General features: G+C 40.4%; 1 protein-coding gene and 1 long non-coding RNA gene across 4 annotated transcripts in view; both read left to right on the plus strand.

Annotated features, from left to right (window-relative positions):
* The first annotated feature begins 835 nt into the window (after positions 1-835).
* Positions 836-2,189, plus strand: LOC127532085 (uncharacterized). Its single transcript, XR_007939343.1, has 3 exons — positions 836-947; positions 1,628-1,780; positions 1,887-2,189. It is a non-coding gene; the product is annotated as an uncharacterized LOC127532085 (long non-coding RNA).
* Positions 2,190-10,661: 8,472 nt separating this feature from the next.
* dok4 (docking protein 4) overlaps positions 10,662-15,666 on the plus strand; it is a 159,172-nt gene continuing 154,167 nt past the window's right edge. Inside the window, exon 1 of one of the 3 annotated variants that reach the window (XM_051942535.1) lies at positions 10,662-11,204. In XM_051942535.1, coding sequence (XP_051798495.1) covers positions 11,202-11,204 — 3 coding nt within the window. In that variant the 5' untranslated portion in view covers positions 10,662-11,201. Of the gene's footprint in view, positions 11,271-15,666 lie in introns of all 3 variants that reach the window. The other 2 variants (XM_051942524.1, XM_051942514.1) reach the window with 2 other exon arrangements.

Below are 15,666 nucleotides of genomic sequence, written 5' to 3' on the forward strand. Positions count from 1 at the left end.
TAGGAGCATGAAACATTTAAAAAACAAAAAACATTCAGCACTCCCCACTAAGAACGACACAAAATAGCAGTCTTTCACAGCCATTCAACAAGACACACACATTGGATGACCTTTTCACAATTTTACTATTTCAGTGGCATTTTTACAACCTTCAGACAAATCTGATTTCTAGACACGGTAAGTGCACTTGTAAAATACCGTCATTTTAGTTAAAATTCCAAGTTAACACATGGTATAGGCAACATGATTTAGCTAACATGGTATCGCTAACATTTTAACGGCACAAATCAGCACAAACGAAGCACTAAAAAAGTAGACAAGTCTGGTTCATTTTGGAGCAAGCTGGGAGGATGATGACCTCTGAATGACCTAAAAAATAATCTTTAATATCTCAAAAATGATAGCAGCACAAACGAAAATTTTAACGGCACAAATCAGCACAAACGAAGCACTGAAAAAGTAGACAAGTCTGGTTCATTTTGGAGCAAACTGGAGGGGTGATGATGTCATCGCTCAAAAATAAAACTTGTAATATCTCAAAAACGATAGCAGCACAAACGAAAATTTTAACAGCACAAATCAGCACAAACGAAGCACTAAAAAAGTAGACAAGTCTGGTTCATTTTGGAGCAACCTAGGGGGATGATGACCTCTGAATGACCTAAAAAATAATCTTTAATATCTCAAAAATGATAGCAGCACAAACGAAAATTTTAACGGCACAAATCAGCACAAACGAGGCACTAACCACTCAGCCTGTTTGCTTGGATTTTTTCTGTGGTTGGGGGGTCAGCTTCACTGAGCTGTTTGAGCTTCACTGCAGGCGCGCACACACCAACATACGCGCGCGCTCGTGTATTCCGCCAGCCCGACCCACCTTGTTAAGCGCTCATTAGCTGGACCACCTGCAGCGTTGCACAGCCCTTCTTGCTTCGAATGTCTCAGAGGTAAGTAAGTAACTTTAATACATTTTCATCCCCTAAATTGAAATCATTAAATGTCTGAAAAGACGCACTGTTGTGTTTAACAGCAACGATATCATAAAGGTAGCCGTCAGTCACTGACAGCGGGAGCCTTGAGCGTTAACGAGCAGGGAAGAAGGTGTTAGCCGTAGCGGCTAGCATCCGTCGCTAGCATTAGCTTCCCAGTTCACAACAACAGTGCTCCTATTTGTTATCTCTCCTGTTCGCGGCTCCAGTGGGTTATGGTAATGCTAGACTGGTTATTGGACAAGGCATCTGTAAAGTAAGTCCACTTGGACACGTGGCCTTGCAAGAAAATTCTGTATTTCTTCATTTAAAAATACATGCGACAGAACAAATAAACAAACTCACTTTCCTAGTGAAAGTTTCCCGTCATTGGCTAATAAGGCAATCACTGTTGCACTTCATTTTGCTATTAAATATTCATAAATAAATATTGTTCAAAATATTTATTTTTAACTGTCTGTAATTGCTAAACAGATGACTTTTTAATAATAAAATCAGTGAAAAAAATATGGAATTTTATTGTATGTTTATTTATTTATTTTCTTAAACTCAAATTCTAATTATTTTTTTCAGGGATTCTCTGTAAATCTGGATTCCATAATGACATTTTCTATTTTATGTCAACTTCTTCTGGTTAGGACAAAAGCCAAGGAGCAATCCTGGAACTGCTGGCCAGTGAGTACGATGAATGGGGTGACGTCTACCCCTGCCTGTCCCAACTTGCTGCTGCAGCCCTCATCATCCCAGTGGCAAGTGTAAATTGTGAGAGAGATTTCTCAGCAATGAACAGAGTAAGTGATTTAAACCATAATGCATAAGAGCACAATGTGAATAATTTCAGTTAATTTTCTTGTGCTCTTTTGCATTACAGTTATGCAAGTTTTTGTTCTCTTTTAGATCAAAACTGAACTGAGGAACAGGCTGCAAGGGGAGCATCTTGCTGCATGCATGCACATCAGCATAAATGGACCTGACCCCCAATTATTTCCATACAGAAAGGCATTGGAGATCTTTTTTTCAAAACAGAGAAAAATACACTGCTCTGACAAAAACTGTCAGCTTTGCAAGTAGCCTGAAATAGCTTTCCCCCCCCCCCTTTTTTTTTTTTTTTTTCTTTTGGGTTCTGTTTGTGTTAAAGCAAGTCTGCAGCAGGCTTAAGTTGTATCTATGTGCAATAAATAACACATGGTTCATAAACCAGTTTGACTAGATTATTTTGAATGCACTTATCAAACACCGCGACATCCCCCTCCACCGCCCGGCCCACCACCACAAGTAAATTCTCAACCTAGGGGAAACACTGCTACAGGAAACGTCTTTCTACCCACCAGATGACCGTCACTCATCCGTTCGTGTGTCCGGAATTTTCCTCAGACTTCCAGGTACTTTTTAGAAATGAGTGGGCGATGTGGAGAAATGGGACTTGTTGGACAAGGATGGTTGGAAACTGTAGATTCATTCACAGGAGAGTCCGAATGAATGTTTAACCTTGTGTTTATTAACACTAACATGGAGCTCACAGGGAGAACATGTTGACATATCCATTACTAGTGAATACACACCGAGATCACGTTCTACCATCTCGTGAGATTTTACTCTGAGTACGGCAACACTCAGTAACCAAAACAGTATCAACTATGCAACTGTCTACAGAAACCAACTTGTTAAAGCTGGTCTGAAATCACACAGGGCAGGAAGAAGCCCTTCATCAATGAAAGGCAGAGGAAAGCCCAGTTTCTCTTTGCTGGGATGACAAGAATTGGACTGTTGATGACTGGGCTAAGGTTCTCTTCAGGGATGAATCAAATTTTCAGTTGATGCCCACTCCAGCCAACTTACTGGTTAGGAGGGAGCCAGGTGAAACCTACAGACTGTCTTGCCCATACAGTAAAATATGGGGGTGGATCAGTGACAATCTGGGGTTGTTTCAGTATGGGTAGAACAGGACAAATGCAATTGTGCAAAAGGTCAATCAATCAATCAATCAAATTTTATTTATAAAGCGCCTTCCAACAGCCAAAAGGAGCACAAGGCGCTTAACAGAGTAAAATAAATAAGTAAGGTGAATGAACCAGGTCATGTTTGAGGCTACTCTTGAAAACAGTCTTCTTCCGTTAACTGGGAAACTCTTTCCTGCCTCCAATGACTGGATTTTCGAACAAGACAATGCCGCTTGAAACACAGCAAGATCCGTTAAAGCCTGGATGGAGAAGCAGAACATTGGAACCATGTCTTGGTCTGCTCAATCACCAGATCTAAATCCAACTGAAAACCTGTGGAAATCATCAAATGCTAAATGGAGAACCACAAGCCCAAAAACAAAGCATATTGGTTAGAATTTGTGCAACAGGAATGGGCTGCTGTGACAGCAGAACAATGTCAGAAGCTGGTGGAGAGCATGCCAAGTCGCATAACTGCAGTCATCAAAAACAAGGGTTTTGCAGTCAAGTACTCCTGTGTGTATCGTGTGACCAAAACAGACAGTAAAGAAAAATGGAATTCTAAAAGCAGTTTTTGCAGTGCAATGCCATAGCTATTGATGGAAGAACTGAAATGATTTTGGTTATCAAGAAAACTATGGGAAATAGCAAGACATCAGCTCTGAAATTAACCTCTTATCAGTTGCCAAGACTGTTGCATGGTACTTGTCAAGTGTATTGCCCCATACGTGCCCACTCTAAAGAGAAAAATGATTAGTGATACCAAGGCCCTCCATTATTGTTAGCCATATTTATATTATTCTCCTATACAAATTTGCATTACCCGATAAGCTTCAAGAAGGGTGCTGATGAAGTGCATCAGTGCTTGATGGCATGTGAACAAAGTCTTTTCCTTTGTGAAAGAAGAGGGAGAGTTGTGCATCATCCACAGCTGTGATGTTGTCCTCAGATACACCATAAAGAATCAGGACAAATTTCTGGAGCATGGCTGTCTGACCTGGGCTAAGGTAGCTAATTGTTTGTCTGAGGACTTTCATTGCATGCCAAGCCATAGTGAGGCTGGTAGGCGACTCTGTGAACAGTGGTAACATCTATGGTTTAGATGGGTGAAGTAGCCTCTGTGATGCAATAGCATTTCTGCATCTTCCGTGCCACGTCACAGGATTTTGACTCATCAGCTGCACTGGATCCTGCCTTGCACCACTAATATCTACTATAAACTCAGGCAGAGCCCCTAATACCTTCAACTCCTATATGTTATCCATAGCTTTCTTTTTTTAACATGATTGCAATCTTTCAGGATTGTTTCTCAGTTTAAGTGATGAAGAGGAATCTAAGTTTTTTTTTTGGTTTTTTAATTTAACCCTTTAAGTGCCAAAGTCGCAATATTGCGACAAGCAACATTGCTGAACATAACAAGCCATAAATTCAAATATAGTGCCTCATGTAATTACTACTTTATACCAGGAGATGGCGGACATCTGGAACTTCAATCTGAGCACCATTTGTGGGCCTGTTTTCATTCAAAGTTCAGGAGTTTATACAGTTTGAAAACCGAGGAGACGAGACTCTTAGTCGGAGCGTAAAAGAGCGCAAGACGGCGCATTTTAGAGCGAGAAAACTCACCATATCGAAAGGTCTGGTCAACGCTGACAAAGTACTTTGTCAAATAATGGCTTACTCAGATTCTGAAGAGGAATATTTACCCTCTGATGAAGATGTTCAGTCATCCAGTGAGACAGAAAATGACGCTGCGTCTATGCATAACAGCAGCGGGTCGGTGCGCCATGACAGTCAAGCAGCACGTACTGGAGCCGATGGTTTGCTTCACGGGGTCCGGGGTGGCAGGAGGGGACGTGGTGGGGGTAGCAGGGGTGGTCAAAACACCGCTAATGGTGAGGGGGATAGTGGGGATGCAAAAAAACGCGGAAATAGCAGCAGACACGGGAGAAAATGCACTGATAATAACGGTGGAGGCCGCAGTGGCGTTCACGGCCCCGTCATAAATGACGTCGATGATGATGGCTGGGTTTGCTTGACAGATGAGGAAGAGTATCACAAGTGGATCAGACATTTTGATGAGCCTGTTGGGTATCGTGGAGACAGGAATCTGACAAATTCTGAGCCAAATAATGCCATCTTGATCGATAAACATCAATAAAGTTATGTAATCCATATGTCCGCCGCCTGGTGATGTCATAATATGCAAATTAGATGATTGAATTTACTCCCATCCCAAACTTTGGGTCATACTAATAATTTTTCTCATTTACAGTTTGCCTTTATCTCTAACCATTTTCAAGTTACATCCTAAAGGGATAACCTTTATTTAAGCAGGAGAAATCGTTCAGATTAAGCACTTCTTTTGCAAGGGAGTCCTGGCCAAGATAGGCAGCAGCAAATACAAAACACAGATATAAAACTACACATCTTTCAATCTGGGGCACAGACTGACACAGGAAGCATAAACTCCAGTCATGGCATTCCATTATAGTTAATCTCAAATGAGACATCAAGTTACTTTAACATGAGAACGATAGATGAACATTAACAGGCATTCACAAAAGTGTATCAAATAATGATGCTAACTAACTAGCTAGCAAAATATAGGCTACGTACTAGCTTCAATAACAATGAAGCTAACGAGTTTGTGTTTATGTTCATTTTTTATTAAAATGGGACAGTTTGTATTAATGTACATTTCCATGTAAATACAAGAGATTGTAGCTGTATGGCTAATTTCCATCTCATCACAGTTACTAGTGACCTAGTTATAATGAAGCTAACTAATTACTCACGAGCTAGTTATAATGAAGTTAACTAGTTACTAGTAAGCTAGTTGTAATGAAACTAACTAGTTAGTAGCTAGCTAGGTATAATGTAGATAACTATTTACTAGCTAGCTAGTTATTAGTTATCTAACATTAAAAACATGTTTCTATTCAATGAGAAAGTCACATGAACCTCGAAGTGTTAACCTGTCACCTTTGACCTTCAGCAGCTGTCACAGCCCCTGGTGCATTAGGACAAATGTGATGTACAGAAGTAGCTACACTGCTTAAATACTAAAGTTTTTTGAAGGAAAAGATAAGTAAAGTCACTCTAATTTTTTATGTAAAATGTGCATATTTACCCCCAATTGTCATGGTAAGGGGGAAAACTGTTGGTATTTTAAACTTGAAACCTATTTTATTGAATTTCTTGACCCCAAAAATGTACACTTTGACACCAAATTTGTCATTATACCTGTAACAGAAGCAAAGATTTGGGCTCTAGAGTATTTTCGGTGCATTGGCAGCCATTTTTGAAAGAACTTGTTTATTTTCGATACAAAGTGTGATCTCACTTGTGTCTTAGAATAAATTTATTTATATGACTCTAAGGTATTTCCATACCAAAAGTGACCTTTGCATTATGACTTGAAGTCAAAGGCTTAATTTTTGGGCCTATCCTCCCTATTGTAGTGTTCCCTCAAAAAATAACAGGTGTGCACGGAGATGTGTAATTAAAATGGATAATCCAACAGAAAAAAAACTTGCAGAGCAGCCTTGTTGCACGTTCTAAATATTTGGCAACATTTTCAGTGCGGTAGGTTGCAGCCCGGAGCCTGTTGTTGTTTCCTGTGGCAAAGAAAACTGTAACACACATAGTGGAGGAGAGGGAGAATGACTGCTGAGATGACTGACCAATGGCAGAGGCTAGCAGGTTAACTCCAGGGGCTAGCTCTGAGCAACTGTCTTCACAGAAAACATGAGCCAAGGCTTGTTTACAGTCCAACCATCGCAATCAAAAACTGTACTGCAGATCCTGCTCAATGCTGACGAGCGACAGTCCTCCGTTGCTTGTCAGCTGTTTGTTTAGCAGCTAGTTCGCTAGCCAGCTACTAGCTCAGCAACTTTCTCAGTGTGTAATCCAATTCACCGTCGAAAGCCAGGCAGGGGTCATACATTTGCTAGCCTTTGTAATGTTCAGTGGCCTAGCTGCTGAACGATTTTCTTGTTGAAAAAGATTAAGATTTTAGAGCACACTCATTCCTTATTTTTGTTCTGGTTTCCTGTAATAAAACTGATTAATTATAACAAATCCTAAGGACTGAAATCCCGTCAACCTCACAAGTAACTTTATCACAATGCCAAGCACTGCTGCAACTTCATCTCTGGTCAGATGCCAGTTATTATCAGCATTTATCAACTATAAAAAGGCCTGTCCGGAATGAGAAGTTGATGTATGAGTTTTCAAAGGCACAACTATTGCAATTCTACAGAGACTGAATTATCTGTATATGTACTGCAGGAGCATCAGCCAGCAAAGTGTTCAGTTGCAGAAGTAAGCAGTATGAAAAATCAAGTCCTTTTTCAGGTGGCTTTCACATTGTTTTGTCTACATCTTGCTGGTCCATCTTTAGGCCAACGTTTCAGTTAAAACTTTGCCTAACTGGCTTTTTGTAAATAATGAAACCTTGACAAAGTTGACAAAGACCTTAGATGTTAAGTGAACAGCAGGTGTGCACGCTTTTAATAGCACCAATCCACAATTTTCACTCTCACCCGATTGCCTGCCTAACTGATTGGCTGCCAATGTGACTGATGGTGTTGGTGCTCACATCCAACACATCCAAGGTAGCACACTGATGTGACATCCAGAAGTTCCCCGGTCAGCATTTCTCAGTGAACAGAGTGAGCAGCAGAGCTTTGAGTTCATCTGTCATTTTGAGTGTAACTGATACAGCTCCCCTAAGTCTCACAGTTGACCCCATTCAAACTGTCTATTAGTGAGACTATACTGTTGCCACAAACCATTGATGTGTGTGCTTCCCTGACTTTCTCATGCAGGGTAATGAAATTCCACAATATCCTACCTGCCTATTAAATAGTATTGAAGAGAAAAGGCTAGGTTTTGCTTGAAGGTCTCAAAGCTGTGAAACAGAGATTTAGCCTGGTCAGTGGATTCCTGACATTTATTATCACAGCTTTCACTGCTCTTACTAATCTGTTACACTTACTTAGTTTTTTTTTTTTTTTTTTTTTTAGTTTTCCTGTCGGATATAGAGGATTCAATCTATCTTATATGGACAGTTGTCAGCTGAACAGCTTTTAAAACCACCTCCACTCAAATGCTTCCTGTGTTGAAAATGATAGAGGATCCATTCAATCATTTCTGTGACTATTTGAAAAGCCAACATCACCAGGTATGTGCTCATCATCCTTTATTTTAACATGAACATGTCATCTGTCTCATTTGAGCCTGAAATTGTGACTTGTTTTTCATGACATCATATGTGCTTCATGTTCCAACAATCAACTTACCAGTAAAGTCAATTTAATAATAATGCTACCTGCCTAAAGATGAATAAGGACCCAGAGTTTGGTTCTTCACCTAAACCAACCCACACCAGATAAAGGTGAGCTCAGTGGACTTTACTTGCACAGCTCAGTGAAAGAGCACAATAGACATGACATTCATGGCATTCATCTTCCTTTTTGGACTCTCCAGGTGTCTGTTCCGTTAAATAATTACAGTGGGGTCAACAGTGCAAATTTGCACATTAAAGTTCTCCAAGGTGAACTCTTAGGTAGAAGCACAGTGCCAGTTTGCTTCACTTGCAAATCATTTGATCACAATGTTTCCTCTAATTGAGTTATTTGTGCTCCAAAACTTTATTCCTGAAAATGCACAAATATGATCTGACCATAAAATGAATTGGGTGTGCTGACACAGGAGGAATACAAGAGACCTTATTTATTGAACAAATGAACAAAATAATAATGCGCTTCACAATGGACCCATTATTCATTCACTCACTCACACATTCTCACTCTGGTGGCGGTAAGCTACATTTGTAGCCACAACTGCCCTGGGGCAGACTGACGGAAGCATGGCTACCAATCCACACCTACAGCCCTCCAACCACCACACACCAGCATGAGAGCAGCACTGAAGGCAAGGTGGGTGAAGTGTCTTGCCCAAGGATACAACAGCACATGACCAGGTAAAAGTGGGGATTGAACCGCCGACCCTTTGATCATTGGACAACCCGCTCTACCACCTGATCCACAGCCCCTTAAAAGGTATCATCAGCCTCTTAAGCTAAACAGTAAAGGTGTTACAGACCCCCTCAAATGAAAATCAAGCCTGCATGGTCCTAATAGCATCTCCATATAGTGTTCTTTTAACATGCTGAAATACATATGAGTAAAATAATCAGTCAACACCACGGCTGATCATTTCCACCTTAAAACTGCAGTGTACCAATGACCAAAAACACAGACTCAGAGATCCGGGATTTTGTCTGTAATATAGCCAAGGAACTAAACAGACCGACTTCCAGGATGGGGCTTTTGTCTCTCTTCTTCAGAATCAAGAATCAGTTTCTGGTTCAAACATGTATTGCTACAATTCTACAATTTCATTTAGCAGACGCTTTTGTCCAAAGCGACGTACAACACAAGCAAGAATTCAGACATAAGGAAAAACCTTTAGTAAGTGCAAAAAGTGCTTCAAGTGCGATTGGTCAAAGGTGTTGCCATCAAGTCGCAGAAGAAGTGCCAAGCCCCCCCCCCCTTTAAATTTGTTTTTTCGACTTTGTCAGTGCTAAATAAGTAGTTGGTTTTGGACCACCTGAATTATTCTACCCCTAAGGTGGAGTCGGATTAAGTGCCTAGGTGTTCTCTAAACAGATTTAGCTGAAGGTGCCGTTCCTTCATCCATATGGAGATATCAGCCAGACATGCTGATATCCGTGCTGAAACTGTTGTGTCGTCAGGTGGAAAAGAGAGGAAAAGCTGAGTGTCGTCAGCATAACAGTCGTAGGAGAAGCCATGGTAGCGGATCTTTGCACCAAGTGAGGTGTTGTACAGAGAGAAGAGTAAGGGACCAAGCACTGACCCCTGAGGGACCCCTGTTGATAGGCCATGTGACCTTGACTCAAATATTAAAACTTGCTATTGAATAGCCTTGAGTAGTTTTACAATGTTTGAGCAGGCTAATGAGTGAACTGGTGTGCTATAGCTGCAGCAAGTGAGGAGTGCTAAGTGAAGAGAGAAGTGGTAACTTCATATATCCATACAAGCCTCAAAGCCGTTTTAAGGCAGCAAGGGAATATTTTAATGGAGAAAAGGACAAAATGTGTAACTTTGATATAAAGAAATGAGTTTCTAGAGCAGAGGTGTCAAACATAAGGCCCACGGGCCAAAACCAGCCAGCCAGAGGATCCATTTTGGCCCGAGGGATGACTTTGCAAAACTGTAAAAATTAGAGATAACCTTAACTGCAATTTTTCAATAAAAAACTACTATTTAAGATTTGTCCACTGCACTGCCACAACTTTTGTGTTTTTTAACATATAAATTTTATACATTTATAAGACAGGGCAATAATTTAACATTCTTCCTGTACAGGTGGTCAGTACTGTTACACAGATGTGGAAATGAATGTAAATTTTAAACAATTTCTAGGTCTTGACAAGTAGTTTTGATTACTTGTTCTGGAGATGATATCAATGACCAGAGAGGGTTTTTCCATTTGGCATACTCACACCAGATCAGATGTTTAATAATGTCAGGATGGAATATTGACGTGAAAAAAAGGACTAAATGTGCAAAGTAGTTAGTTTTTATTGAGAGAATTGCAATGGTTGTAGTGTGAAGCAGAATATGAAAATTACTGAGACAAACAGATTGAACTATTACACCGTACCCTGTTAAATTACTTTGCTGAGCTTAGTCCTGTTCTAATATGCAAATTAGCAATGAGCCAAACAACTCTAAAACGGGGTAAGCTGTTTTAGATGACGGCGTTTTCCTGAACCAGCTGCCTGCTTGGAGCATTACGGTAGGAGGCGGGTCCCGCTGGAGCGTGGCTGCCTGGATGGCCGTGTTTTGCCTTTGTGCCTATGTGTTGCCCCGTCCTGCACAGCACGGTACAGCACAGCACGGTACAGCTCATGGTGCATCGACAGGAGGACGGCCGCAGACAGCCGGGGAGACAGAGGAGAAGAGGAACAGCAGCAGCACTCGCCGCTACACGTCGAAACACACTGCCTGTTTGTCTCCCTGTTTGTCAGCGTCTCCCTTCTGTCCGGTTGGATTTACTGACGCGCCTCCTTCAGCTGCAGACTGGAGCCCGTGGAACTACTGTAGCAAGAAGGTCAGGAGCGGAGGGTTGAATTAGCGGAGACAGAGGGATCCAGCTTCAGCACCGGGACCCCGCCCGGCCGCAGCTTCCTGCTGAGCTGGAGCTCACCGTCGGCCAGACTGGAGACTAAAAAGGGTCTATGGTGAGTCTGTGGCGACCCTGTGGTTGTTTACTTGAAGCCATGGAATTCCACTGTACTGCTTTAAAGGTGCGAGTTTATTTCACTCTTTCGATTTGAATTGACAAAATTACCAGAGCACACAGAGCCTGTGGGAGGACATTCTTGGAAGTTTTATTTTGTGTTATGCCATTCCAGTAAACTTTTATACCCATCAAGTTTCTACAAGTCGCTGCCATATCAATTATGGTCTATTTTTTCCCCACAAGAAATGATTCGGCTATATCATGTAATGTGTAGAAACTCGGACGATAATTCTCTTGATAGCCACTGTGATTGGTTGAATTATTGTTATTGTTGTTATTATTATTATTATTGTTGTTGCAATTGAGTCATTTAAAAAAAAAGTCAATTTAAAGAAAGTTGATTAATCAATTACACATGCCAAAAATGAAATTCCCCAGCTCCTGTCTTTTCTGGTTATTGAAGATTTATAAATTCTGAATTGTTGTTAAATAGAAATACACTTGAATTTTTAACTGTTGGACATATTGTGATTGACATGTTTTATTATTATATCCTGACTTTAAACAGTCCAGACAATTATTTTCATTAATGAAGAAAATATTTTCACAATATTCAGTGCTGAAAATGACCTTGTTGGAGTTCTACAAACAAAAACTTAACAAACATAAACAACAAATACATACACACACACACACACACACACACACACACACACACACACACACACATATATATATATATATATGAATGAATGAAAATGATGGACTATTTTCTGCCAATCCTTGTACTCTGGCTTGGCTAAGGAATGCAGTTAGTATTTTTCTAGTTGACCAAAAACAAGGCCAGTCTACACTAGTGCATTAGGATTCAAACATACCTGCTAGTGTTACACTGATATGGGTCAGGCTCAGGTCGTGAACTCCATCACCTTAAGGGTTGAGTCAGCTCTTTTAATCCAATACATTTTTTCAGGTATGTGAAAGTGACAGTGTAGATAATTCAATTCAAGCATTGTTAAAGATATCTTGAAGGAGAAAATAATACTAATCAGAATTACACTGTGGATATCTGGAAATGGTATTAATGCTAGTCAATATTTAGTTTATAGTTTGCAAATATCTGCAGCTGACGAGCTGATATCTATAGCAACAAACCCTGTCCACATTAATTGTAAAAGTGACATCGTTTATCCTAGGGAGATTGGTGATGAGGATATCTGACATGATCTTTTGACTAGTTATCTTACAAATATCTGCAAATCATACCCAGTAAAACAGAGAGTGACTATATCATGACATTGCAGCCTTACGAAAGTCCAGACAGTCCTGCACACACCTTCATTCAGGTGTGTGCAGGACTGAGTAGCACCTGAACCCACTTTATAATAAAAAAAAACCTAAACAAATGTGGAAATCCCAGTTTCTACGTTATAGGACCTTTAATGAACTGCTCTCTGTTGTCTTGGTAATAAGTATAGGTATTACCATTATGAAGACCTGTCACGAGAGCTGTTTTGTAAGTGTGTGTGTGTGTGTGTGTGTCTGGCATGAGGCCCTTAGTGAACTGTAACTTGAACCTCTGTTGTCTGCACTGGCTTCCCCTGATGACAATAAAAATACTCACGCACTCATGATTCCATTACTTCAGAGCAAATTACACTGACATATATTAATTTCCTGGAGACTTATACCAACCCTAACCTTAATGTAATCTCACCCTATCCTTAAACCAGGATTTTACGCTAAGGGGATTTTTTTTTTAATCTACCGTTAACTCCAAAGGGAGGTGGGTTTTCACAATGGGACTATATAAGCTTATTTTTATCCCTGTAACACACACATACCCATTTTTGCTTCTGTGTAGACCACCTCTGGTTGTAGTGGGTGTGTAGCTTATTCTGCAAATGGTGCACATACACAGACATACTATGAAGGTGAAGCTGTCTCCTTTGTTTGCTACAAATGTACAGAGGAGTCACCGGTGTACCCTGACTGATCATTTTATGTGTGTGTGTGTGTGTGCATGTGTGTGTGTGCGTGCGCGCAAGCCTGCATTTGCTAATGCTAATTCAAACTTCAGTTTGTTTCTGTATGATCACGGTGGTTCATGCTGTGTGTTTGTGTGCTGCTCAGTCTCTGGGTAAATGAGAAGAGATGGCATACAGTGGGAGATGCAGGAAGGGAGTGGAGGAGGAGGAGATAGGGTATGCAGGGTAAAAAATATGTGATAGTAAGGAGAAGGAGGAAGTTGAAGGGAGAGTGAGGAAAGAAGGTGTGGAGACGAGGGAGGAGAAGGATGGAGACTTCTCTTCTGTGTTTTTCCTGCTCTAATTTGCTTTGACAGCAGCTCCATTGGCTGAGGCTCTGAAAAAGCCTTTATGCTGTATCAAGTAAGAAACAGACACTAAGTATTCCTACTGTCTCCCTGGCCTAATTGGTGATGCTGCAATAAGAAATATAGTGTATTTCTGTAATATCACTACAGACTTTCTGTTGTAGTTTCCCTCTTGTCTATTAAACAATACCCATGCTGTGTATTGTACACAAAACTGATACATAGCCTAAACAGTTTTCCATGAGAATAATTAGGACAGCTGGGGCTCATTAAGTTTAGTTTATTGTATTTTTTTTTTTAAACGTGGGAATTTGTTTTGTTATTGTTAAAATCTGAGCATCTGCTTTTGAAATCTATCTGCAAATTTAGTTGTATTTTCTCTCTACTTGATAACGTAAGCTCGGGTCACCACAAGTATACTGTGCCGCAGTATACCCACTACTAGAGTGCCTGTATAACCAGAGTGGCGACATGACGGGTCCAAAAAAATTTGGTCACGTGATGTATAGGCGCCATTTTGTTTCCAATTCATGAAAGCTGGGTTTTCCTTTTAACGTTGTTTACACCGCAGAGTGTAATTCTAGCTCTTTTTTTGCTCCCTAAATACCAGAAAAATGACGGACTGTTGTGCCTTTGGGTGAACAAATCGGTCAGAGAAGGGATCCCACATGTTTCGGTTTCCCAGTGATCCTGAAAGAAGGAAACTGTGGGAAAATAAAGTCTGGAGAGTGGGATGGAAACCGACTTCATCATGGTTTTTGTGCCATGTTAGTCCCATGTATGTAATTTCATGTTATGATGTATGGGTGAATGACAGATAGAAAAGTTTGATGTGATTTTAGGCAGATGTGGTTATTCTGACTTCGACCATTTTCATGCATGGAGATGCATGAAATACGGGTTACCCCATTAAACTTCAGCGGCCGTATGTGCAAACGTATTTTGCTAAATTTACCAAAGCTGCAAACTCGATGACAGAAACATTATACACCCACGGAAAGCTTAGATTCTCATGAATCCGTCGGTATAAACCACTTTCAGATGTGATTACCACAGTGGGTAATATAAACACATTTGTCCAACAAACAGCAAATAATGTAAACAGCACAACTCACCTTTGAAGGCTCAAAACTAGTCACAGATGAAAATATTCCACAAAAAACGGCCATAATCCAACCTTGGACATCCAGACAAAACAAGCCAGTAAAATATTTTGTCCAAAACATGTCTTGAAATCAGTAAGCAATCCACAAATGGCTATTTTTCGTGAATGTGCACCTCGCGCTGCGCGTCCCATATTGAGTGAATGGTAACAAAATGGCGTCAAATCCCCAGTTGTCGCCACTCTGGTTATACAGGCACTCTACCCACTACCAGCAGGAAGCAAAATGAAGCGTAGGGTGGCAAAATTTGGAGGTATTAGTCTGAGCTCATATATTTGTTTAAAGAATATTATAGTTCATTAAAGACAAAAAATCTAAACCAGCAAACATGACAAAGCATATTATTGAAATAGCCATGTATTGTTTTACAAGTTTTTCTATCCCTGTTTCTACTCTTTATCCCCAAGTTGGGTTATTGACTCCTGATTCTTGCTCTGTATTTCAGACATCCTCTCATCTCACCTCATCTCATCTCAATTAATTTCACAAAATGCTGAACTGTTCCTCAGATCAAGTAAAATAAATAAATGGAACACTGCATACATTGTAAACAGTGAGACAGTGACAGCCATCAAATTGCTTACACAACAAATGAGGAAACTGGAACTGCAAGGATATGACTGATGATAGGGTCCGACTGATTTATTGGCCGGCCGATTAAATCGGCCGATTATAGCCCTTTTCAAAATAATCATCATCTGCCAGAGTTTTGCCAAATAAATGCCGATATATTCTTAATTTTTCATTAAACAGCAAATGCAGTTAAGCGTTGGAGTCATGCAGAATGATGTCCTTGCACCGTTTGTCCAGTACATGAAGCTCTGAGTCCATTCAATCCTCAGTCCTCACTGCTGTCTTCTCAGTAATACACATTAGTAAGCTACTGCCAGGCAACATTACAGAAGTGGGCTGAGCAGAGCTTGCCGACAGGTAAGTTTACAACAATGTTGTGAAAGTAAAAA

Source organism: Acanthochromis polyacanthus, chromosome 2, assembly GCF_021347895.1.
Source record: "Acanthochromis polyacanthus isolate Apoly-LR-REF ecotype Palm Island chromosome 2, KAUST_Apoly_ChrSc, whole genome shotgun sequence".
Lineage (NCBI taxonomy): Eukaryota > Metazoa > Chordata > Actinopteri > Pomacentridae > Acanthochromis > Acanthochromis polyacanthus.